We start from the raw sequence: 26,088 nt of genomic DNA on the forward strand, positions 1-26,088 counted from the left end.
ATCAAGCTAAAATACTGTTTGGATGCCAGGCATGCAAGCAGTGTTGGAGGACCGTGGAGACGACGAGCCCGTACATGAAGTCATTCTGATTTCAATAAATAACACGATAAGACATCACTCTGGACAGCCGGCGTCAATAAACTTCCTTTGCCAGCTGTCAATCAGCACGCTCGCTTCCTCTTCAGTCTCTTTAAAGGACAAGATATCTTTTTTTGTGTGTGTTGTTTTGGCAAAATATCGAAAAAGCATAACATATTGCATTCTTATGACAATTGGTGTGAGGGGTTTTCAAAATAAGAGAAGAAAATGAAAGAAGATGAAAAGAAAGTTCATGCAATGAATGAGAGGGAGGCTGGTTTTGAGGATTTGGACAAACATGGAGGTAAGACTGGCGAGTGAGCGTGCTAGCACTGACAGCGTAGCGACAGGCCAGCTTCCTGGCGGGAAATTGGCGGGAAAGGGCCGTCCGCCCTCCCGCCATCCTCACCTCCGCCTCGTGATGGCAAAATAGAAAGGCAGCCGTTTGCTCCCGTCATCTTCAAAAGTGCAGCTCCGCTTTCTTCCCGGCAGCAATAGTCCGTCAGGCCTCCTCTTCCTCCCCCAACGCCCCGCCCCGCCCCGCCTCGGCGCCAAATGACTCGGACTAGGATTTGATTGGTTTCTTTAAATTACCAGACACGACATTTCACCTCAGATTTACCCCAGAGGAATTTGGCAGAGGCGGCGATTGTGACGGCGTCTCCCTGTCCGTTGTCTTCATGGAGTCATGCTGTTAACCAAACACCTCCGGCCGCCGCTCGGACTCGTTGGCGCCATCCCCCCCCCCCCAAAGGCCGGCGATGCAGCTGCATAGCTTGCCGTCTTGTCACTGTAAATACAAACTTGGTGAAAAAAAAAAACAAAAAATCACATTGAATTGTTCGAGTGGGACGCTTACCTGAGAATGAGAACTATCATGTCAGAAAATGGACAAATATAATCGCAAGGCCGATATTCAACAGCATTACCATGGCAACCAGGATGGAGTTAGGACCCTGAAAAAAACAGCACACAAATAAAAGTAAAAAATGATGGCCACTACAGTTAACTGAAGCAGGGGTCGTGCAGCAGCTTGAGAAAAATAAAGACAAATCTTATTTATTACAAAATGTGAACATTTTGTTTACAGGAAGTAAACAAACTAGCAGTAAATGTTGAGCCATGGAGAAAAAAAAAAAAAAAAAAGCTCGGCTTCATCCTACTCCTTTTCAAGCATGGTGATAGTTAACTCTACAACACAAGAGAGCATGTTTGATGCCGTTTTAAGCTGTGTTTACACAGTGAAGGGATATTTTAATTTAAATATTTCTTGGTGTTATATTTGATTTTATGGTGTTATATGTTGATATTATCAACAGTTCAGCTTTTTTTTTTAAACTTTACTATGTCATTCTTTATATTTTTTCACACTAGAATTTAATATTAATAATATTTTATATTATTTTTGCTGTTTTTTGGTTTTATTTTATTTTGTCAGCTTACACAAGACTAAAGCTTATGCATTTGTTTGAATTAAAAGTAACTTTAATACATTTTTCGACACCTTTGGAACAATTTTAAGAGGTTCTTTGACATTTTAAAGCCGTAAGGTCACATGACTTGATTTTTAAGACCCTGCAGAGTTGTCCATTGGGCTTGAGTTACACACAATACAGAGAAAAGAGGGGAATCGTACCTGTTTAAAAAACGTCCCGGTATGATAGGATAGTAAATGACACATTGGTCTACAAACCCCGCTACTCACCGTTTCCTCCGAGCTTTCTGCAATCTCCATACTGGCTTTCTTTGTGTCAGCGAGACTCTTTGGCTTGAGGGAATCTTGCTTCCTGAGTTTCAGTTCGCCCTTGCCGTCCCGCATGGAGGCCGGCTTGGGTGTCGCGGGGCTGAAGGACCTGGATTGCGGCGGCATACGCGCCAGGGCCAGGGCGCTAGGCTCTTCCTCGGGGTCTTCCTCTGGATCAGGGGGTGGGGGGCCTTTGACGGGGGCCTTGACGTAGTAGCTGTGGTACTCGGTGTGGAGCTGGCCGTTGACCGGGATGGCAGGAGGTTGTGAAGGAGGGTTGGCGGGAGGTTGGGCAGCGGAAGGCGGGGTCGGCTGCTGAAGTTTAGCGGGTTTAGGTGGGGCCTCGATGTGCGTGTGAGAACCCTTAGGGCCGTCGGGGACGGACGACCTGTCCTCTTTGCTGGGCTTCTTGCTGGAACGCTCGTCTTTGCTGCTTTTATGAGCTGATTTCTCTTCCTTGCTTATTTTACGAGCCGTTTGCTCCTCTTTGCTCGTTTTGCGGCCGTTGCTGTTGGCGAGGTGACCTTTCTTCTTGCCGGAGTGGGGCGAGGGGGGAGGTGAGCCCCCGGGACTGTTCGCCGGGGAACGAGGAGGAGTGGTACCTTTGCGATAAAAGTGGGGAGAATCTCTCGGCGAGCCGTCCTTCTTTTCAACAGGAACCTCTTTAATCTCCACCGGCTCTTTAAACTGCTGTTTGACGTAGTCCGGCCCTGCAGGAGAAACGCAGAAATACTTATTGATTTATTATATATATTAATTATTAATAATTATGTATGTTAATAATTAATAATAATTTATTATATAATATAATTTATAAATTATTTTATATTTTTTTCTCAATATTTTATGCAACCGATGTATTCCCAACTTCCGCATTGTTTATTAAAATTTCCATTTCCTATAATTTCATATTTTCTGTGGCAGTTGTCACATTGAAAATTAATAGAGAATTTATTTGGTGCCCCCTACTGGCGCAAAATTTTCCATTTTCATTATCATAACATTCAGCTTATTCTAAAAGTCTGACATGGCTCTAGTGGTAGATTGGTCGTCTCCAAAACGGTGGTTGCTGGTTCGATCCTCAGCCCTCCTTGGCCATATTTACACTTTTCAACAATCGTTCTCCATTTTTACATTCCAAATTCAACCGTCTTCTTAACCACGTCGAACCAATCCAATATTAAAATGTTCAGTTCATTCAGGACCATGTTGGCTGTCAATCAGGGCCGTTCTCGAAATTCCCACATTTTCTGGAATTTAATAATTTCTGCAAATTGTTTCCATTGAAGATGAATGGACAAGCTCCTTGTCGCCCCCTATTGGTGGAAATTAACTTCACATTTAACATTACATGTAACATTCGGAGGCGTGGCTCAGATCGTATAGTGTCCCAACCTCATGGTTGCTGGTTCGATCCTCGGTCAGTGAATAGATTTCAACCTTTTTTTTTCTGTTTTCAGAATTAATGCGCAATTTGTCCAAAAATAACTTCATTTAGAGATTATTTTTAGCAGAGTTGAAGCTATTTTTACAAAATTATAGCAGTTGGGAGCCAGACTTTTCTTAAAAGAACACTGGAGATTTTATTTGAGCTTTAAGAGACATATTCCTTTGCTCAAACATAACAGGAAGAACAACCCCAGCAACAACAACAAAAAAAAAAAACCCTCAAAACAAACAGTTTGGTGATGACCAAACTTTGATGAGATGCCAGTTCTATTCTGAAAAATCTTTACCTATCTCCATTGTCCAAGAGCGGGCAGCGAGCGAAGGGGAGCCTGTTATCTAACTCCCTTCTGTCTCACGGGAGGATTTCAATGTGAGCTTCAAAGCATTGTTATGCTTTCTAATCAAATATTCATGACTCGACATGATATGCATGTAGACATCATATGGAGATGGTATTGTGACGTGACTGCGTACAGTAGATACAGTAGTCATCTTCAGGTACAATCGGTTCTTGTTTAAAACGCTTCTTAACCCGGAATGTGAATGTAAATGTCCGACTGCATGTGTGAAAACTCACACTTTATTCATCACCTTGGACTGTCTGCTGAATTATTGTTCTACCGAGAATTAGACTGATATGGACAACATTTATAATAATAATAATGATAATAATAATGACAAAGCAAATGGATATGCAGGGTTTGCAACGCGAGTGCCTCTAATATTTGCTTACGCTATTGGGTCGGAAAATGGGTTAATCCCACAGATCAATGCAGATCGATTTGATGCGACGCTAACAGGGACTTTCCCAGAATGAAAGCGTGTCCAATCGCATGTCACGCTTTTATGTCGTCGCATTGTATTCAAGCTCTGAAGTGCTTTAAGATTTATTTCCATTCTTTTTCCTGGTCATGCTGACAGATGGGTGAAAAGGGGGCTGGGATGATGGGATGAGTGGGCGTACGTCTTTGTCGGGCACAATAATTCTCCTGTACGCGAGGACGTATGCACATGCAAATTAACCACTATTGAGGGGCCTAGTTTACTTCATAAAAACACGCAAATATGGAAATACATATTCTATCACAATACTACCATGGTCAGTCACTACAGGGTACAACAAGAATTATTATTACAAGGTAATTTTACATGGGAAATGCAGCTATTTTTGCAGGTATGTAAATATTCAGGCGGCACGGCGGTCGAGTGGTTAGCGCGCAGGCCTCGCAGCTAAGAGCCCAGGGTTCAATTCCACCCTCGGCCATCTCTGTGTGGAGTTTGCATGTTCTCCCGGTTTCCTCCCACATTCCAAAAACATGCTAGGTTAATTAGCGACTCCAAATTGTCCATAGGTATGAATGTGAGTGTGAATGGTTGTTTGTCTATATGTGCTCTGTGATTGGCTGGCCACCAGTCCAGGGTGTACCCCGCCTCTCGCCCGAAGACAGCTGAGATAGGCTCCAGCACCTCCCGCGACCCTCGTGAGGAAAAAGCGGTAGAAAATGAATGAATGAATGAATATTCAGGCGGCACGGCGGTCGAGTGGTTAGCGCGCAGACCTCACAGCTAAGAGACCAGGGTTCAATTCCACCCTCGAGTTTGCATGTTCTCCACGTGCATGCGTGGGTTTTCTCCGGGTACTCTGGTTTCCTCCCACATTCCAAAAACATGCTAGGTTAATTAGCCACTCCAAATTGTCCATAGGTATGAATATGAGTGTGAATGGTTGTTTGTCTATATGTGCCCTGTGATTGGCTGGCTGGCGACCAGTCCAGGGTGTACCCCACCTCTCGCCCGAAGACAGCTGAGATAGGCTCCAGCACCCCCCGCGACCCTTGTGAGGAAAAGTGGTAGAAAATGAATGAATGAATGTAAATATTCACTTCACTGCACTGCAAACCGGTGTACCCCAGGGCTCTGTCCTGGAGCCCCTTCTCATTATCATTTAAACTGTAAACTTGGTCACATTTTCCGTACATTTAACACATTTTCTTTGCTATGCAGGTGACGACAGTCACTCTTCGATCAAAATCAAACTCAGGGATCTACACGACCTCCTCATGAAAAACATATAATCAAATGATCTCATAAGCAAAATATGAATTGTATATCATGCATGCATTATTCACTGAGAATTAAGGAGATGATTTCACACTGATGATGATCCTCAAATATCCCGACAGAAGACAAAGCTCATATTTGATGTCGTTAATGTCGACCTCTTGCAGTGGAAATGTTCTCACTTGCTGCTTTTAATGCTAAACCCTCTTGGGTAGCAACCAGGGGTCTAAACCCCTCCTTGTTTGTAATTGACATTTCAGACTGGTGGCAGATTAGCACCCGCATTGGGACTGTGTACTTCAAAAGGGAAGCCAGGGTCACGGGGAACAGAACCCTGACCTTTATGATTGGTTCACACACAGCACCCTGGAGGGGAGCGGCGAGGGTCGGGGGGGTGGGAGTGGCCCCCTCGTCGTGACGTTAATTGAGCTATATTTGTTGCCGACGTGTGCTCGCCGGGCTCTAATGGAGGCATAGCTGGCATCCTTGCGCACTAAAGAGGAGTCCGTGCCGCGTCCCTTCACCTCACGGAGGGGGGGGGGTCTGACACAGCGCAGCTGTCCCTTCCTTCAGCCCGTCATCGGAGATGAAGGGGCGGGGGGCGGCCCACCGGGGATGCCGCTCCACCTTGCATGACCCCGTCAAGGTACACTCAAGACCAACCAGGTGGAGGCATAAAGGCTTTTAGCGGACGTGAGCAGGTGCTGCTTTTTAGAGTTATGGCAGCAGCTGTCAGAGCTCGAGTTGACTTCTTGTGACTTTCAAGCGTACAACATGTGGACTGACGTTTTAGGACACAGTGTCTGTTACAGGTGGGGCCACGTACTGATATTATCTCATGGTGCTCGCCCCACACCGAGCCGCTTCACACGGTGGGACTCCTTATTTATATATTGAATATTTTCTGTTGTTTTTGATGTTCCAAATACGTGTTTCAACATTATTAGAGCCCTCAGATGTGAAATAACACCCCTATAATCACCTTTATACTACTGTTACCCTATATGGTTGACACAATAATAGAAAATGACGGAATAAAGGATTGAGTCTGGTAATTTTCCCCTTATTTTTAATTTTTATTTGCTTTATTTTTATAATGACAAGTAGTTTGTCATTTAAAAAAAATAATGTAATATTAAAAAAAAAAATCACATTTATTTTAAGTGAATTTCCACAAAGCAGGACTCCTTATTTATAAATATTTTCATAGTTAAAGCATAGAAAACCTGTTTACCACCTTCTTCAATGTGGTTTGTAACATTACTAGAGCTCTCTAGATATGAAACAGCACCCCTATAGTCACCTTTTACACTTCTATTACCCAATATAGTTGTACAATAAGAGAAAGTAAAACATAACGTAGACTCATACATGCTTTTACTTCCTGTTATTATCTCGCCCCACACCGAGCCGCTTCACACAGCGGGACTCCTTATTTATATATTGAATATTTTCTGTTGTTTTTGACCTTCTAAATACGGGTTTTTGACCTTCTAACTATGGGTTTCAACATTATTAGAGCCCTCAGGCATGAAATAACACCCCTATAGTCACCTTTATACTCCTGTTACCCAATATGGTAGACACAGTATCAGAAAATAAAGGAATGAAGGATCGAGTCTAGTAATTTTCCCCTTATTTTTAATGTTTATTTTAGTTTGTTATTAAAAATTTTTTTTTTTTATATTTTTTTGAAAAAATCGCATTTATTCTAAGTGAATTTCCACAAAGTAGGACTCCCTATTTATAAATATGTTCATAGTTAAAGCACAGAAAACCTGTTTACCACCTTCTTCAATGTGGCTTGTAACATTATCAGAGCTCTCTAGATATGAAATAGCACCCCTATAGTCACCTTTTACACTTCTATTACCCAATATAGTTGTACAATAAGAGAAAGTAAAACATAACGTAGACTCATACATGCTTTTACTTCCTGTTATGGACAGTTATTTACATCCAGTGGCTATTGTTTCATCTATGTCACATGACAACGTCTTGTGAATGACTTATATTTGTAATTTCAGTTAATTTTGCCATTTGAAAAATGAGTACAAATTGCTTTCATGTGTATAATTTATGCTAACAATCGGTTATTTTAGCGTCATATATCCATGGACAAGTCCTACTTACACTATTGGGTACGTGGGTGGGTTCCTTCTAGAGTTTGGTACTTCTACAACGTCTCTAAAAGTTTGTTGTCATGTAAAAAAGGAGATCTAATTCAGTGTCTATGTTCCTCTTTGAGGTGGTTGTCATATAAGCAATAAGAATAGGGGAGCCTGTTTACACTCAAACACTGCCAGAGGACAAAGCGAACCAACAATAAAGCAGGAGGCCATTCTTGGATTCTTTGGATGTCGCCCCGCCATGCACACTATGATGATGATGATGGTGATGATGATGATGATGACATTGGCCGCTCTCTCATTCATGATCCCACTTAAAAGGCAAGGACGCTCTCGGCACATAGACGTGTGGATCACTCGCTGCGCGCCGTGGCATGGGCGCCGGTTTCCACAACACAACACACAAAGCAGGGCACAGTGTCTCTGGCCAGGGTGGTGCATCTGTGTGTGGCTTAGCGATGGGGGGTTGGGGGTGGGGGTCTGGGGGGGCTTGAATGAGTACCATTGTCAACGTGTTGCTCACTCACTATTTTGTGGCGCCTTCTGGCAAAGGCCCAAGGTCATCCAGCTCATAGGGCTAAATATACTGCACAGCGTAAGGGAGGGGGGGGCTGGGGAGGGGGGACACGCCTCCCTGGTACGCAGCATACAACTTTGAAAACATACGAGTACAAGGAATGGCTTTGACGTGTACACGATTCCAAAGCCCAACTTTTAGATTCTAAGCTATTTTCTTTTGCTGTTCTTTTTTTTTTACTTTTCCAAATATTTCAACTTTCATATAAAATAATCTTCATTAAATGTATTTTTGTAATATTTATTTTATTCCCATAATATTAAACTTAAACTTTTTCCTTGTTAGAATGACTTACTTTCTCTCATTATGTGGACTATATTGGGTAATAAGAGTGTGGTTAAAGGTGACTATAGGGGTGTTATTTCATGTCTAGAGGTCTCTAGTGATATTAAAAAACTGTATTTAGAAGCTCCTAAACAGGCCTTTTCCATTCTCTAACTATAGAAGTATTTCATTTATGAATAAAAAATCCTACTTCACTTCACTGTATCACCACAAGTGTAAAGTTGACTATAGGGGTGTTATTTCATGTCTAGAGGTCTCTAATTATATTAAAAACTCTATTTAGAAGCTCCTAAACAGGCCTTTTCTGTACTCTAACTATAGAAATCCTTCACTGTATCACCACAAGTGACTATAGGGGTGTTATTTCATTTGTAGAGGTCTCTAATGATATTAAAACGTGTATTTAGAAGCTCCTAAACAGGCCTTTTCCATCCTCTAACTATAGAAGTACTTCACTGTATCACCACAAGTGACTATAGGGGTGTTATTTCATGTCTAGAGGTCTCTAATGATATTAGAAACTGTATTTAGAAGCTCCTAAACAGGACCTTTTCTATACTCTAACTATAGAAGTACTTCACTGTATCACCACAACTGACTATAGGGGTGTTGTTTAATGTCTAGAGGTCTCTAATGATATTAAAAACTGTATTTAGAAGCTCCTAAACAGGACCTTTTCTATACTCTAACTATAGAAGTACTTCACTGTGTCACCACACGTGACTATAGGGGTGTTATTTCATTTGTAGAGGTCTCTAATGATATTAAAAACTGTATTTAGAAGCTCCTAAACTGGCCTTTACTATATTCTAACCATAGAAGTACTTCACTGTATCACCACAAATGACTATAGGGGTGTTATTTCATGTCTAGAGGTCTCTAATGATATTAAAAACTGTATTTACAGGCTCCCAAACAGGCCTTTTCTATACTCTAACTACAGAAGTACTTCACTGTGTCACCACAAGTGACTATAGGGGTGTTATTTCATGTCTAGAGGTCTCTAATGTTATTAAAAAGTGTATTTAGAAGGTGCTAATCAGGACCTTTTCTTTAGTTGAACTATGAAAGTATTCCATTAATGGGAAGCTGTTGAAATAAGTGCTATTCAAGTGCATTCAGATAGAGATGCGTGTCTTGTATGGGATGTCAACAGGCGGTGCAGGTGCTCCTCATGTTAAACAGACCCTTGCCTTCCCTCTGACCTCGGGTTTCACCTCTGACCCCCCATCGAGCGGACTAAAAAGGCTAGCCATCCCTTACTATTTCTGTTCCAGTCTCGCAATGAAAAAGGGGGAAAAGAGACACTAGATCCACTGTGCGATGAAAGGCCCGCATTCTTCTGCAGGAAAAAGCAATCACACATATTTTGGCAGGTTTTACAGCTCCAGATTTTAGCAGCTCTCCCCCTTAGCTGTTAAGAAGTCTGAGAAAGCGGCGACAAGGCTTCCGTTCAGCATACAGTACTCGTTGGCACCAACACAGCCCCTCCGCTGTGGCGCGTTTGACTGCGATTTCAGTGCTTCAACACCAAGGCTGACACTTTTGTGCACCCTGAATCAGCTCATTAGAAACCGGCAACGCACCTTTATTTACAACCTAAAACCTCCCAAGAAAGACTTTCATTTGAGAATGTTGCTGCTAAAAAAGGAAAGCGAAGGCATGGCGTGGGTTTACTTTTTGTGCTTTCTTGTATCAGCCGCCTACGACTTTCTATGTGGATTGAAACCCTTTTAATAGCTCGAATGTGGACCGGGGTGATGCCGATGGAGGTGGAAGCTTTGCTCTTCAAGGTTACCTGGTTGATAGAAGTTGGGCGCCAGCTCCCTTGCGACCGATCTGGCGATTTCGGCATCGTGCACGGCAGAGAGGGCGGCCTGGTCCGCGGCCTCGCTTTTAGTCCTGGCATGGGCCGTCCTGCAAGGAGACGATATTTACGATAAGTGTAAAGATTCATGCGCCATTTGTCCTTGTCCTAGTCACATCTCTACCTTTTTTTGGGGGACACAATTTCCCCCGTGCTTCTGATATTAAATCCAAAGCCAGCGCTCAGTGGCGTCCAACCAACCTTAATCCGGTGTGAACCACTTGTGATAAATTCCTAAATGTTCCACAGGAGTGAAAAAAAAGAGACGTCCATCATGATGGCAGCGGTACAGAGTGTTAGCAAATCCTCAGGCTAAAACCGTCACATAAACCTGGCTTGCGTCCACAGCTACTGTATCCCTGCCGTGCTGAAAAACGGCAAAACGAAGTATTATGTTTTGGGATCAATGCAAGCTTAGTATTAGCGGGAAAAGGCATTCTGGGAAAGCAGAGGACCTGACCTGCTTCACAAAACTCCACAAAAACGACACTACCCACATCACCTGCATGTATTTACGTATGCATGTACAGTATGCATGATGTGCTATGACAGGAAGCACGGACAGCTGTGCCTTGACCTCCCTCATCCATCTTCCAGTCAACATGGCCTTTTCAAATCAATGCCCCCCCCCCATTTGTATCCAAGATATGCACGGCAGCTGTTTACTTGTTCCTTGTTTTCCTTATCTCACATCCACCAATCAGCACATCAACATTTCATCTTCAACATCTTCAACAGGAGATGCTTGCAGGTGCTCCACTTCCACAAATGTTGCATGTCACAAAAAATAGCCGTTTTATCAAAATATCAAACGTGAGCCTCATAATAAAAGTTTCCCACTGTGCTTTGGAAATGGTCATATTTACATCATATTTGTCAAATAATTTTTAAAAGTATTTTATATCACACATTAATAGTAACAACAATTAGAATACAAAATAATTTCTGGAAAAAATCTCTCTCATAAGACACACAATACTGTAAATAATATATAATGTGCTCAAATATAATACAAATAATTCATGTAAACATAACATATAGGTTTTATCATAGTAACATCATTAATATTATTGTAAAAAATCTAACATTATTTTATAATACTAATGCTATATTGTATTGTTGAACTTTTGTTGTATTATATTATTGAATAAATAAATGACTAATAAAAAGAAAATGTTTATAAAAATATATCTTTATATTCATAAAAAATAATTTATAATTGAATATGAATTTAAATTATTTTTTAAATAATTGTTTTTATTTATAATGCAAATAATTAATCTGAGTTATAATAAATAGGTATATGATAAATTGTTTTTATAGGTATTATTTGTGTCGGGTTTGACTAAAAAATAATAGATTTTTTTTGCACATTACACCTCAAAATTATCTAATATTATTAAAGAAGCTATTTGCATACTGATATAATATTGGCATACAAATGAGGAGGTAGGGGTTTCAAGTCTATGTGTGATCCCAGTGTTTCATCCTGTGCACTTTACCGATACGGATGTTTGTGCCCAATACAAATCCTTCTGTCAGAGTGACCCTAATGAACGGACGTCTCTATTTCAGGACTTGTTGGACGGAGGGATGTCCTGTTTGCGGAGGAGCGGGACTTTATTAAAATTCATGAAGAGCCATATGCCGGCGGCTCGGTTTCCTCCCCAGAAATAAGTCGGTCCATGACCCAGAGACAGACAGACGGACGGACAGACAGACTGCATGGGCTCCTTGTCACCCTCTGGAGGTTCTCGCCACTGACCAGCTGCAGATGAAAATGTAAAAATACATTTGCAGAGTATTTGGCAGCATCTGAGTGGCACGCACTTTTAACACGCGGGGGGCTCTATTTGTTGCTGTGAAACATGTTGCATAGGACGGGTGTGGCTCTCCATGCTGCCGTGTTTGTATTTGCTTGGCCACTTGCTCTGCATTGAATATAAAAGGGTTACGCTAGATGCACGCTACTCACCTGCAGCAGACATGAAAGCATCGCATGCGCTCGCCACACGTGCTGCCATCAGGACATGAATGTGTCTATTTCTGAAATGTGTGAAATGTGCGTGCATGAACGCGTCGTGGACCGTGACACGTCCCTACAGGATCATAACGTGTCCCCGTTAGTTACGGTCGGGGCGCCCGGCCGTGCTCGGGAAGCGGCGTAGACTGCTCCCAGACAGGAAGTCTGCGGGTAGGAGGTGACAGGCAGAGAATGATGAAAGAGAGTGAGTCGGAAGGTGTGAAAACAGATGACGCTGGTTAGTCGTATTCCTGGCGATGGTCAGCATCCCACGGTATGGGAAGGAGGTACATCTTAAAATGGGTGGGGTGCATGGATGGACTCTTTAACACGGCCGGAATTCCCAGACTACGTTGCTCTGGAGCGTATTTGGAAAGCTGCACATTTCTATGTTGCACAAACATCCGTATAAAGTAAAGTGCAAAGTTTGAAACTCAGTGGAATTCTACATTTTCAATGTTCCACTCATTAAGGGCATGTTGGCTATCCATTAGGGCTTTTAAACAATATTCATCCATTTCCTGTGACAGTTTTCATAATTAAAAATGAATGAGCAATTTCTTGGTGCCCCCTACTGGATGAAAATCATACTACATTTTTTTTATAACTGGAACATTCTGCATATTTCATATGGCTCTGGAAGTAGAGTGGTTGCTTGTTCGATTCTCGTTCCCGCTGTAACCATTCAACATACCAGCATTTTCACTTTTTTTTCCAAGAATTCCCACATTTTCCATAATTGAAAATGAATGGATAATTTCAATGTCGACCCCTACTGGTGGAAATTCATTCAGTCTTTTATGTTTTTTTGTGGCAAAATAGGCGATGACGCAACTGCACAACAGAAGAGCTCATGTTTGGTGCAGATGTTAGCCTTAAAAACGTCCACAAGGTGGCAGGAGTGCATTTTATAAGAGCTCGGCATGCATCCTTCCCATGAGAAAGTGCGCTCCGCAGCAACCAGGAAGTCACACGGTACGGAGCATCCATAAGGTGACGCATTGGAGGGATCTTTTCACAAAATGCTGTTTTTTGGACTTTTTTTTTGTTGAGAACTGATATTTTGCTGAAACTTATTTTTGCTGAAACTTATTTTTGCTGAAACTTACCGATGTTCAACTACGGATTACTACACAATGGAAAAAGATATTTCCTGTGTTATACATGTGAACATAGACAATAATACAATATTCTGTGTGGCTTGAAAAATCGGTCAAAAATGGCCGGTACTGATGGTTGCTGGTTCGTTCCTCATTCAATAGATTTCACTACATTTCTAGTACAGTAAACCTCAGATATATCGGATTCAATTGTTCCCACTGGTTTTGTCCGATATAAGCGAAATCCGTTATATGCGTATACCGGGAAATGTCCGTTTTACGCATATATCGGATTTATATCCGGTATATGCGTAAATCGGATTTTATCCGTTATAAAAAGGCACTTCCTTGACTATGTTTCCAATGTACCTGGACGCGCAGGCAACGCTGCAAACGCTGCAAATGACGTCGTATAGCGGCCTGTCACGATTCGGCGAATCGGAGCGCCACGATGCGGCCATCCGATATATGCGAGGGAAATTTAATGGAAATGCATTGGAACGGGACTGGAGATTTTGTCCGAAATAGGCGAAATCCGTTATAAAAAATCTGATATATGCAATGAATTTTTATTGGAAATGCATTACAGAAAAATCGGTTCTTTTTTATCTGTCCGTTGTGAGCGAATTTCCGATATATCCGAGGTTTACTGTACATTCAAGAATTCACTCTCCATTTCAGTTCAGCTCCAGAATTCACTTTCTACATTTAAAAAAAGGAATATTACTGCAATCTACTGTATCTATATGATCATGTTGTAGTCTGTCTCTACTGTACGTTGGATCGTATTTCATTTTGTTAGCTTGTGGAGCCAGTGGACACACAATAGGTCGTAAACGTCCAGCGCAGATTCGAGACAACAAATTAACCTCTGCGTGACTTCCACGTTCAATTCAGAAGCCGGTCTGCTTCTGAATGCAACGCAACACCTGTTCACGCCTCCTTTGCAGGCGCCGAAGCCGGCTTGTTGGTTCAAAGCAATTGTAGGTATTGTATTTTCGGGTAACACGGCGGGTAACACACACACACACACACATTGAGCATTTCCAAATTTACTCCGTGCTTACATTTGCATTCCTCCATAAATATTTAAGTGGCCCCCGTGAGTGTGAATGTGCTCTCGGGCCATCACTCATCAGGCAGGCCGTGGTCTACGTGAAGATGCTCCCTTTCGCACACATGCTGACACAGTTGCACCCCCCCCCCATCTCATCTCTCCCCCGTCTATCCATGATGGTCAGCGGAATGCTGACTGCTCTTAATGTATAATAAGCCAGCAGATGAGTCTTGAGACCTTGAATGTGGTAAACATCAGCACTCAACAATCTTGCGTTAACTTCCATCCATCTCTTTCATCGCCTCGACTGAAAAAAAAAAAAAAAAAATCATAACACAGCAGAGCATCAGGTCAGATTTCGGCGACTGACACCACTTGAGTAGTTCCAGTCTCGGGGAAAGAAGCGTGAAATGATAGCATAAACAAAATGACTGACATTTATACCATCAGGCCTGAGGTCCGTACACGCAACGCTGAACCAAACATGAACCCAGCACTGGCGGTCAGTGAGGCAACAACTACAGTATCACATTTGGAGGCGGAAACCACAAAATCCGCATCTTCTTGAATGCATCGGTCAGAAAGGCAACACGCTAACACAGATATTAATTTTTTATGGCAACTAAAGCAGAAAGTGGTTTGATGGCACTAGCTGCAGGTCAAAATGAGTGATGTAGCTATGAATCCAGGACATGCTAGACATCAACTTTTTTTTTTAATTAATTTTTTTAATACAAATACAAAAAGGTATGGTGGCACTAGCTGCAGGGGAAAAAATAGTGCTGTAGCCATGATTCCATGAGAGGGAACTATCACGATAGACATACACTAAATAATACTTTTTTTTTTACAAGGTTACAAAAACAGAAAGCTGTATGATGGCGCTAGCTACAGTGGGAAAATAGTGCTGTGGTTATGAATACAGGAGCGGAAACTGTCAAGCTAGAAAGTGGTTTGATGGCAATAGCTGCAGGTGAAAATGAGCGCTGTAGCTATGAATCCAGGAGCGGGAACTGTCAAGCTACAAAGTGGTTTGATGGCAATAGCTGCAGGTGAAAATGAGTGCTGTAGCTATGAATACAGGAGCGGAAACATTAAACTAAATAATCTATATATTTTCACATGGACATTATAAAAGGTATACTTATTATAGATTAAAACTTCTATCTGTGATTCACTGTGATTAATTATGAGTTAACTACGGACAGCATATGATTAATTGTGATGAAATATTTGAATGGATTGACAGACCTAAATGTACAGTATGTACTTTTTAGAATGTAACGTAACAGTAGAAACTCTGTCAGGTCATTGCATGGAAAACTGTCTCCAAACAGAAGGGGGGGTGCCTGGGGGGGTACATTTTGCCCAAGAAGAGAGCGTCCACTCAGCAAAGACGTGCACGTGTGTGAGTCTTTCTCAAATGGAGCGTGATGTGACGTCTGGCGCGCGCCGGAGGCCGGCGAACACGCACCTGATACGCCGCTGATGTAGATCTTGGTTGGGGGTTGTTTAATAGGCGACACCCAATCCCCCCACCCCCCCTTCAACTGGGATGATCCCTCTGCTTTTGGGAAGGAGAGGGCGGGGGGGGGGGGGGGGGGGGGGTAGCGGCACAGATTCACATTGCTCTTTGTGTCAACACGACTGGTGAAAAATGAGCACAGCTGATGCGGCTAATGACACCAGGGAGGGGGGGACAGAGGGGTGATGGTGGGGGCAAAGGGATAAAACATGCCCCCCATAAATAATACAAATAAATATATAATAAATGGAATGACTGAATTATTAATGAAAATAATATATTTAAAGTAAATTTAAATAATAAGTAAAAATAATTGAATAAAATGCTCATAAATAAATTAATAAAAAAAATAAAAAATAAAAAATAAATACAATGGACTTATGATATTGACACACAAATGACACAAACTTGTCCTGAAATGTAAAAAAAATGTAAATAAATTAAATAAACACAAAACATGTATAATAATTCTATTTGATAATATTTAAAAATAAATTCCATTTTTGATTTATTTCAATTTTTAGCAAAACATGTTTCCTAAAATTATAAAAAAAGCTTAAAAATCTAAAATGTATCTAGAAATCTGTGCTGACTGTATGAGTGAATAAATTAGTGAATAAAATAATTCATGAAAAATGTATCATAATAATTTTATTTGATATTAAAATAATATTTAATTAAAATAAATAGAAACAATAAAATAAATTTGACTTATGTTATTTTTATTTGATAAAGAATTGGCAGTTTGTTAATCCTCAGTTAAAAGATGTTAAGCAAATGTTTGCTAAAACGCTTATTTTATTATCGTGGATTTGGAAAAAATATTAAATGTACTCATTTTTAACAGTATTCTTCAAAGGGAGAGAGTTTTTTTTTTATTGTTGTTGCCCTGAGGATGAAGGTTGCTAAATAAATATTTTATATTTTCCCAAAACTTGAATATTTGAAGTCACAGCTGCGACATCTACCGACTATTCCCATCTATTCCCATCTATTCCCATCAGGCTACCAAATGTTCCGCCACATTCGTGTCCTTTTGCATCTTCACTACGCTCGGCCACGGGCAGGATGAGCACAATAGCTCCGCAACTCGCCCTCTTAACTCTGCCACTTAAACAATAAAGCAAATCAACAAATGGAACAACAGTGATGGCGTACATCTCCACGGCAACCAGCAGAGACGCTGGAGGAAGCTGGCCAAGCAGGCATCTGGTGCGTATTGATGAATTTGCTAATGCAAACCCACGCAACAGCCTTTTATGGGGACGGTTGGACGCCGCCTTTGCAACACGCAACCGATTCATATGACATGGATGCAACAGGCGTCGATGCCACACACACACACACACACACACACACACACACAAAATACAGCATCCGTGCAAAGGAAGCAAAAGACGAGCTGATCCGCCACGCACAATCAGCGCCTGCGTGATTACAAGAGCTGCAGGGACGGGATTGCACGTAGATTGTGAGGAAAGGCAATATTCCGAATCAGCAGGAGAAGTGATAACTCCGTAATCCAATCCGGGAACATCTGGAGCCAGAGCGCCCGAGCCAGCCAATCAGAGCACAGCTGAACAGACCCAGCAGACCGTATTCAAGTCCAGAGGTTACGGACACAACGCAAACAGGTGTGAAAAACAAACAACACAACAACAACAACAACAAATGAGATGATGTAAGATGCTTGAGGCAGCGCTCAACAGAAATGGGCTTTACTTTCACATGCAAACATGGAAAAGCTTATTAGTGGATATTGGCGCTGACATTTATTCATAGATGCGAGCTGCTTCTCAGCGAATATAATAAATACTCCATGAAAAAAAAGACTTTTATGGAGCATATTTGGTGCCCTAGTCTGCGCCTCACCTGCGCCTCACACAATCATGCTGTTGTGTGCTTGAACATAGCCTATTATTAGCATAAAAATATGCATATCTAAGCAAATTATACATATTTTATTGCCTAAATGAGACATAAAAACAGCTAAATTAAGTATAATACAAATATAAGGCGCTGTAGTATTGGGTGAGACACACAAGCACCAAACGTCATCTTATTATAATGTACTACATCGGATAATATGAGCGTAAACGTGACTATAGGTGTGCTATTTCATGTCTAGAGGACTCTAATGATTTGTAAAAAAAATATATTTCATTTACAAATAAGGACTAGAATACCGCAAGAGTTGACTAAAAAACTTATCAAGCTTGCTGCTGCTTGCACATGTAAAAAGCACACACCCACTCTTGATTGACACTGGCTCGAGCCAGTGAGATCGCAAGGGTAACAACCCTGCGTGGGCGGGACTCAAGAAAAGCACACTTTGTGATGTCATATCAATTTCTTCACAAAAAAAATTGTGTTGGACTGATCTCTTTTCGAGAAAAACATACTTGTATGTATTCAATACTTGATGGATCACCCTGGAACTGTACGAACAAATACCGTATGTACTTTATGTGTGCTCGAAAGGGACACATTCTCTCTTTTTAATTTCACACGTGCACACTCGATAGGGATGACTACGTGGAGAGAGATGGCGGCCTGCTATATCAGTGGCGTATATATTCCTGGCTGCTGCTGATAAGCCAACTGATGCCTTGCCTTATTTAGTCAGTACGCACTGTGCTGACACACTGCAAGGCTGCAAGCGTGTGTGTGTGTGTGTGTGTGTGTGTGTGTGTGATTGGAAACAGACTTACAGTGCGTTAAACAGTCGGTTATTTGCAGAGAAAAGATTTGCTCGTCTCCAATAGTTCACGCGTGATGCTTGACTGAACGGCTTCTTCTTGCGAGAAAAGTCACATTTTATTTTATTCACCCGTTCAACAACACAGATATTGGTCAGTTTTTATTCCTGCCTAGTTTTTTTTATGTATTTTTACTCAGAGTATTTCATTTTCTTTTTTTATTCTTCATTTTTCCCCCATTTATTATTTTTTTAAAAAACACTGACTGTAATGTGGAATGATTTATATATATATTTTGAAATATTTCTAATGCATCCAAATATATTAAACATATTAAACATATACATTTTAAATTTTTGCACAGCAGGTATTTCATTTTCTTTTCTTATTTTAATTTTTTTCAGTACTCAAAAAACTTTATTTTTATGATTTTTATGATTCAATTTTATATTGAATCATTGATTTATTTTTATTTAAATATTTTGAATACATAAAAATGATATATATATATTTTTAAAACATATATCTATATATATATATTATAAATGTTTTTTTTAATTTAAAAAATTATAAATTATCTTATACATTTAATTTTGAAGCACTCTAAAAACCCAAAGGCACTTTGCAATAATACAATAAAAATTAAAAATAAATTACACAATAAATCAAACTTTATAAAATGTATTTTAAAGGTTAAAATTGCAAAGTTAAAAAGGTAAAAAAGCAAAAAAAAAAAAACTTAAATTGTATTTAATTTCAATGTGACATATTACAAACTTTGTATATTTTTTAGTAATATTTAAAATATTATATTAAATATTTGTATGTATTACTTGGCATAATTGTGTCCCCCAAAATCATAATAAAGTAGAATAAAATAATATTAGTAATAAAATAGCCCTAAACTGTACTCCTATGTGTTATATAAGTATAAATATACCTATTTACACAGGTATATAGCGTATATCTATATTTATATTCGGAATGCTCCCAGGATATAAACAATCTTAACCTTTTGCCGAGCGCCTGGTCGTCCAAATAAACCTGATACAAATATGGTTCATGCTCCGTTGAACCTGCGAAGTGGCTGCTGGTTAACCTTTCACCAGAGCCTGCGGAGCCAACTGTACAGCCCAACGGACGCCCATCCCTTTCAGCGGCCACAATATTAGGCACACTTGTGCTCCTAATTCTACGTTGTGATTGAGTCTGCACATTAGGAGTTAAGAAGAAAGTATGAAACGGGGTGAAACACCATCAAACTCCAGCTGTACAATCCCAGTGGATGCACCAGCTGAGCTCATGCAGTGGCAGGGTCATGTGACCAGAAATGGATCAATACGGGTGTATCCTTTGCCTTGCAGCGTATGAGTCTTACATAACCTGCTTACAGCACGGCAGTCCGTCCCTGGCTGCTTTTTTTCCCCTCTCAAACGTGCACAAACGAGCAAAAGCTGCACGTGCAAAGTCCATCATTTGATGACTTCCTTCCCTTCTATCTCGCCGCCATCACCGCTAAGGTCAGGTCACGGGGCGTCAGGTCATGCGCTTGCTTCTGCTTTGCGCTGTTATTCTGGTGCCCTTTTGTTTTTGTCGCTTCTCACAGCAGGTCCGGCATCGAGGCGTCACATCGTGAGGCCGTAGCGGGTGGCAAACATGATGCGGAAGCATGTTAAATCCACGTTATGTAATCCTCATCTTATATCCTTGAAATCTGCAGAATAATGTCTCCCTGGACTCGCCAAAGCGGAATTATATCCCGGGAGAATGGTTGATGCTGCAGCACGGAGCACATTAACAGAATTTTTTTTCTTTTAACTCGCTTTCACCATTTTTTTTTCAACCAAAAATGCTGAAACCTTTGCTGAAATTACTTTGACCAATACCTCGTCGGGGAATTTAATTCGTAATAAATCATCCAAATCAATCAAATTTGACATATTTTTAATGTAAAAATGGATAACTGAATTAAAATACAATATAAGGCATTCAGGAGACGCATTCAAAGATGTAGTATTCTATACCGGTCACTAGGTGTCAGTAATGTTACTGTCATGTTGAGACCTCCGTGGTGTCACACCGGCTGCTCGGAACATGTATCCGAATACAGTGCACCTTGCTGGGCCACAGCAGGTGGCTCCCTCCCCTGGATACTCTGGTTCTCCTGATTGTAATGATGTGGTAGTAGTTATGTCATGATATTAAAATCCTAATTTGAGTCCTGCTTACCTCCAGGTGTAGGTGTGTATGTCGGGTTTGGATCAGTATCGGTTTAAAAAAAAAAAAAGATATTGTGCAAGTGTAATTTCTGTAATAATTTTCTAATATTAGGTTTTCTCTGCTCTAAATATAAAAATATTCAATTTATAAATGAGGTATCCTACATCACCATCGCAACAAATGAGTGATTACCATACACCACCGGCATGGAAACAGGAGTTCAGAACATCGGTATCACCCCATACTTCCTTAGCCGTCAAGCTACCGTGCAGCTTGACAGCGAAAGAAATAAAAGCCAGTGATGCTGCGTACATTGAGCCGTGTCCCAGCAGGGGGTGGGGGGGGGGGCTTTTTTTAAAAAGGTCACGTCTGGTCCACCTGTTAAAGCCCACATGCCACATCAGAGCCACGCTTGGCAGGGGGCCGCAGGTTGCGTTAGCGGGCACAGGAGTAGCGGCTACAACCAGACAACACACCGGGAATGAAAGATGCGGGGAGAGAATAGAAACGGAACATTTTGAAGGGATAACCACGGCGGCGATACAAAAGCCGCTGATGGATAAAAGGTCAAAAGCGTTGACAGCCTTTGACCGATGGGGGGGGCGGCGGGGGGGCGACATAACACGTCGAGTAAGGAAAGAACTCCTACCTGGAAGAAGCTATTTCCACTTTACTTCTGGCGATGGCCGCCGCTCTCTGCGCCCCCTCAACAGCCCGATCCACCTTCTCTTTGGTTTTGGGATTCTTTAGCGGAATCAGCTGCTTCCTTATTCCACGCACCAGCACGTTATTTTTGTACTTCCCTTCTTCTTTGGTGCCATCTGGGAAAACGGTGCAGCCGTAACCATGGCGCTTGTTGTTCAGCCACTCTCCCTCGTACTTCATCCCGTTGGATCTCTCCGAAACGCCAAATCCGTTGCGCTTGTCGTTCTTCCACTCGCCCATGTAGGTCTCGGTGGTGGTGGCGTCCACGTGGTCCTCCAGGAGAAGGTCCTCGTCTTGGAGCTCGCCGTCGCCGATGGATATGGTGGAGTTGGCGTCGCTGGAGCTGATGCGGCTCATGGTGGCGTCGCTGCGCGCCGAGCTGCGCTTGCTGGAGATGGACGTCCGAGAGTCGGACTTGCGCAGCTGGCGGAGGCTCCCGAAGAGCGAGCCGCGGCGGAAGAGGCCCTTCTTCTTGCCCGTCACCACCTCGCTGTCCGAGTGGAAGTTGAGCACGAAGCCGCCGCGGTTGCCTGTGATGGTGTCCGTGGGGGAGGAGAGGTCCTGGAGCACGGTGCCGTTGCTCTGCTCCGAGCGCAGGGAAGCCATGGACGTACGCAGAGGCGAGCGGATGACGGTCGCCATCCCGTACGGGACGCTCTGGCGCACGCCGTAGCCATGCCGCATGCCGCCCATCCACTGGCCTTGATAGGTGCCTGAGTACATAAAAACATAGGATCATTTTATTATGGCCGCCATGATTATTTCATATAATTCACTGAGTAAAAAAAAAAACTCCCGGACTGCAGCTTGAACACCGCTGCCCTAGAAGGCCCAAATTAATATAACCTGAAGGCAACATATGAGAAAAATGCATCACTAATATGTGTCAATGTTTTGTTTTGAGTATAAAAACACAAAAATAATAGGTCTGCTTTCATGGATGAAATTCCGAAAATCGGAATTTACATTTTTTTAAATCAAAAAATGACCAATATTTGTGTAATTATTGGTTAGTTGTTGCTGCTCCAGTCCTAATTAGTAATTATGATCATATTAGGAGATCATTCCAGGCATAAAAACACCGCTAGGATCAATCTAGGAGCATCGATTTGGGATGTCATGAAAATGTGAACACATCAACCGGAATGTTTCCTCGAGCATGCGCGCCTCACACCAAGTGTCCCGATGAAGACGCCGAGTATCGCTCGGGATGTGAATCACCGAACTCGCAGCCTATTTTCAGGCAGCCGGTAACTCCCCCACCGACAGTGGGCACATTCGCCACTATCCGCTCGTCTCCGACCACACGGATCGGCCGTGAGTCACACAATGAGAGGAATGCTTCATTAATCCGGGTTTGCTGTTGCCGAGCCCGACCGGCACGGGCCTTGCCTACCAGCGGCTCCTGAGGGGGGGGGGCATCATATTACCAACCTGATCCCTAATAATAAGAAAAAGCTTGCTGATCTGCAGTTGGCCGGCCAATACAACGCAATAAGCCATAATGTTCACTTTCACAGGGAAAAGGATCCGCTGCTCCGGGTTGGAATTTAGATGGATAAACAGCGCCAGATTAACATGCTGGTGCTGCGGTTCAGTTCGGTGACCCTGCAGATCAAGTGATCAGGATGCTGCGGGGTCAGACGGCCAGATGTGCTCTATATCCTCTGGGATCAGCTGATCCCCTCCGCCACCCCCCCCCCCCCCCCCACACACACACCCCATCGTATGGGTGGCGCTCATTCGGCAGCATAAGACCTCAGATTGTGACGTGGATTGCTGACAAGTCACGCTGCCACTTGTTTCATAACCAGCACGACCGCTAAGCCCGTTTTAGCACCTGAAGTAGCATTACGCTCATTCCTCATTTCGCCATCATCATTCAGGAACAACTTCCTGCTTGCTTGTGCAGCCATTTATTTACTTCCTGGACTGTACTAGTCTTGATTCCGGGATGGGAGCGCTTCCAACGCTAAACCTAAACATCAAAAAGCAACACAAGCGAGCATTAGGGCTACTTCCTGGTTGTTTCTCCATCCATTTTTTTACCGCGCTGACCACTTCCTGTTTCATGGAGAATGACAACAACTGTAGACTATTTAGTTTATTTACTGCGGTTCAAAAGTGAACCAAACATTAAAAAACTGAACTCAATTAATGCTGCAAATCCTGGTTATTTTCCAGCCACTTGGAACCAGGCTACTTCCTGGTTTATGGAAAACAACGGGACTATACTAGTCGGGATTCTGGGATGGGAGCAATCCCAAACATCAACCTAAACACAAGTGAGCGCCTCCAGTTGTTTTCATTTAAGGCTAATTCCTGGTTGTTTATTCATCTATTTCTTTGCGAGCAGGCTACTTCCTGGTTCATGGAAGACGACGGGACTATACTAGTCCGGATTCTGGAATGGGAGTAGTCCCAAATATCAACCTAAACACAGGTGAGCGCCCCCAGTTGTTTTCATTTAAGGCTAATTCCTGGTTGTTTATACATCTATTTCTTTGTGAGCAGGCTACTTCCTGGTTCATGGAAGACGATGGGACTATACTAGTCCGGATTCTGGGATGGGAGCAGTTCCATCACGACTCAAACATCAACCTAAACACAAGTGAGCGCCCCCAGTTGTTTTTATTTAAGGCTAATTCCTGGTTGTTTATCCATCTATTTCTTTGCGAGCAGGCTACTTCCTGGTTGGTGAAGAACGACAAGAACTGTACTATTGTTCTTGCACTTCAAACTGTGACACCAACATCAAACGGCAAAACTAAATTCCTGGTTTAGGGCTACTTCCTGGTTGCTTTCCATCCATTTGTTTGTGAGCAGGCTACTTCCTGGTTCATCAAAGATGACAGGACTATATAGTCGTGATTCTGGAATGATTCTGACGAAAAACATTTAAAAATAAAATAAACTCCACATATTACAAGTTTCTGGTTGGTGGAGAATTCCAAGAACACAGGACTATACTATTCTTGTTCTTGGAGTTCAACTTGTGGCCCGGAATTCCTGAAACTGGACTACTTCCTGGTTCATACAACTACAGGACCATACAATTTGTGTTTATTAGGCAGGTGGGACCAGATTAGTCAGCATCTCTAACGGATAAAAGATGGGGCTACTTTCAAGTTCATTAGGAAAATACTGGACTCCCACTTGCGTTCTTGGCGAGGGAGGCCAGCACCGTGATCCACTACGCCACCATTCTACCCAAAACGGGTAAAACCACATGGAGGATGCACTACATTTGCGAGGTCAAGGGTCAGCATCAAGTTGTCGAACGCTGGAGTCACAGTGCTCCCGCTTCCTGCAGCATGCAACCACAGCCGTAAAATGCTGCGTTCAAGTGCAATGCGCCAAGGTCCCCTTACCTCCATCGCCGTAGGTCTCAATGCCATATCCATCTTGGAGTCCGTTGCTCCAGGTGCCGTCGTACCTCGCAGGTGTGTTGTGGCTCTGCCGGACGCCGTAGCGCCCCTTGAAGCCATGGCTCCACTCCCCGCGGTAGATCCACTTGCCTTTATTCTCCACGCCGAGCCCATGCCGCTTGCCCTGGGACCAGTATCCCTTGTAGGTGTTCCCGCTGGGCCAGGTGTACACGCCGACTATCTCGAAGCCGTGCGACCAGGAGCCCGCGTACTCGCCCTGGCCCTTGGGTCCGGTGCAGATGCCGTGTCCGTGGGCTTTGCCATCCTCCCAACCCCCGCAGTAAGTGCCTCCGTCGTCGAAGTCGAACCTTCCGCCCGTCATTCAGATGCAAAGCTGGGTTGGGGGGGGGGACGCAAAGGGCAGATTCTGCTGCGGCAAGGACCGAAACGGGTGGGGGGGGAGGAGGCTTCCAGGACGGATGGTGATGCCGTCGAGAGAGGATGACTAGAGGTGGAGAAAACGGTAGAGGAGGTGGTGAGCCTCCCTCTTCCGTGCACTCATGCGATATATGTATTAATATATCTCTTAAAAATTGGTAAGTGGAAAGGTATGAATGGTGGGCGTCATTTACCGGAGGCGCGCACCGGCTTGTCGGTTGAGTGTGGCTGGTCTCCCCCCTCTCACCCACTGGACGCGCAGGGAGGGAGCGAGAGAGAGAGAGAGAGAGAGACCCCCCCCTCACCCCCTCCAAACTGAAGAGACAAAACGTCACCACAAAGATCCCGCCCACTCCTCACCCATCACTCATGCGTCCCTCCCTCCTTCCACTGAGATCGACTTCAATGTTATACAATATCAAAGCTTATGTGCATACGCATTGATATACCGGATATTGATATGCATTTATGCGCACGTGACCCTGTTTTGTCTATACTACAGACGCGGTAATGGTTTTACTTCTAATTAAATCGATTGCATGTATTACACACACAGAAACACAGTCATTAATATGTAGGAGTATAATATTGCATCACTTTTAAAAACGGTGCCTACAGCGACATCTGCTGTCGAATATATATATTGCACTTTTTTAACCTCAGTGTGGGGACATTATGCTAATGCTTATAAACAGCCCAGGTGTCAACTTCCTGTTCAGATTGGCTTATTATTAAAAATTAGTAAATATTAACAGCATCTACT

The 26,088-nt window shown here is 42.7% G+C and overlaps 1 protein-coding gene across 1 annotated transcript; it reads right to left on the bottom strand.

Annotated features, from left to right (window-relative positions):
• On the bottom strand, positions 1 to 25,643 carry jph1a (junctophilin 1a). The gene is made up of 7 exons (XM_058060550.1): positions 25,520 to 25,643; positions 24,891 to 25,392; positions 21,464 to 22,232; positions 10,122 to 10,240; positions 1,784 to 2,532; positions 938 to 1,034; positions 1 to 868 (listed from the first exon to the last, which is right to left on the bottom strand). The coding sequence occupies exons 2-6, from the start codon at positions 25,267 to 25,269 to the stop codon at positions 954 to 956; spliced, it is 2,097 nt and encodes a 698-aa protein (XP_057916533.1). The 5' UTR covers positions 25,270 to 25,392; positions 25,520 to 25,643; the 3' UTR covers positions 1 to 868; positions 938 to 953.
• Between the last annotated feature and the right edge of the window lie 445 nt (positions 25,644 to 26,088).

This window comes from Doryrhamphus excisus, chromosome 21 (assembly GCF_030265055.1).
Source record: "Doryrhamphus excisus isolate RoL2022-K1 chromosome 21, RoL_Dexc_1.0, whole genome shotgun sequence".
In the NCBI taxonomy this organism is placed as follows: Eukaryota; Metazoa; Chordata; class Actinopteri; order Syngnathiformes; family Syngnathidae; genus Doryrhamphus; species Doryrhamphus excisus.

Coding starts and splice junctions, on each gene's coding strand:
- jph1a (XM_058060550.1), bottom strand. CDS start 25,269: ATGACGGGCGGAAGGTTCGACTTCGACGACGGAGGCACTTACTGCGGG. Junction 22,233..24,890: donor TGAGACCTACGGCGATGGAG/GTAAGGGGACCT, acceptor TTATGTACTCAG/GCACCTATCAAGGCCAGTGG. Junction 2,533..10,121: donor GCCCAACTTCTATCAACCAG/GTAACCTTGAAG, acceptor TTTCTCCTGCAG/GGCCGGACTACGTCAAACAG.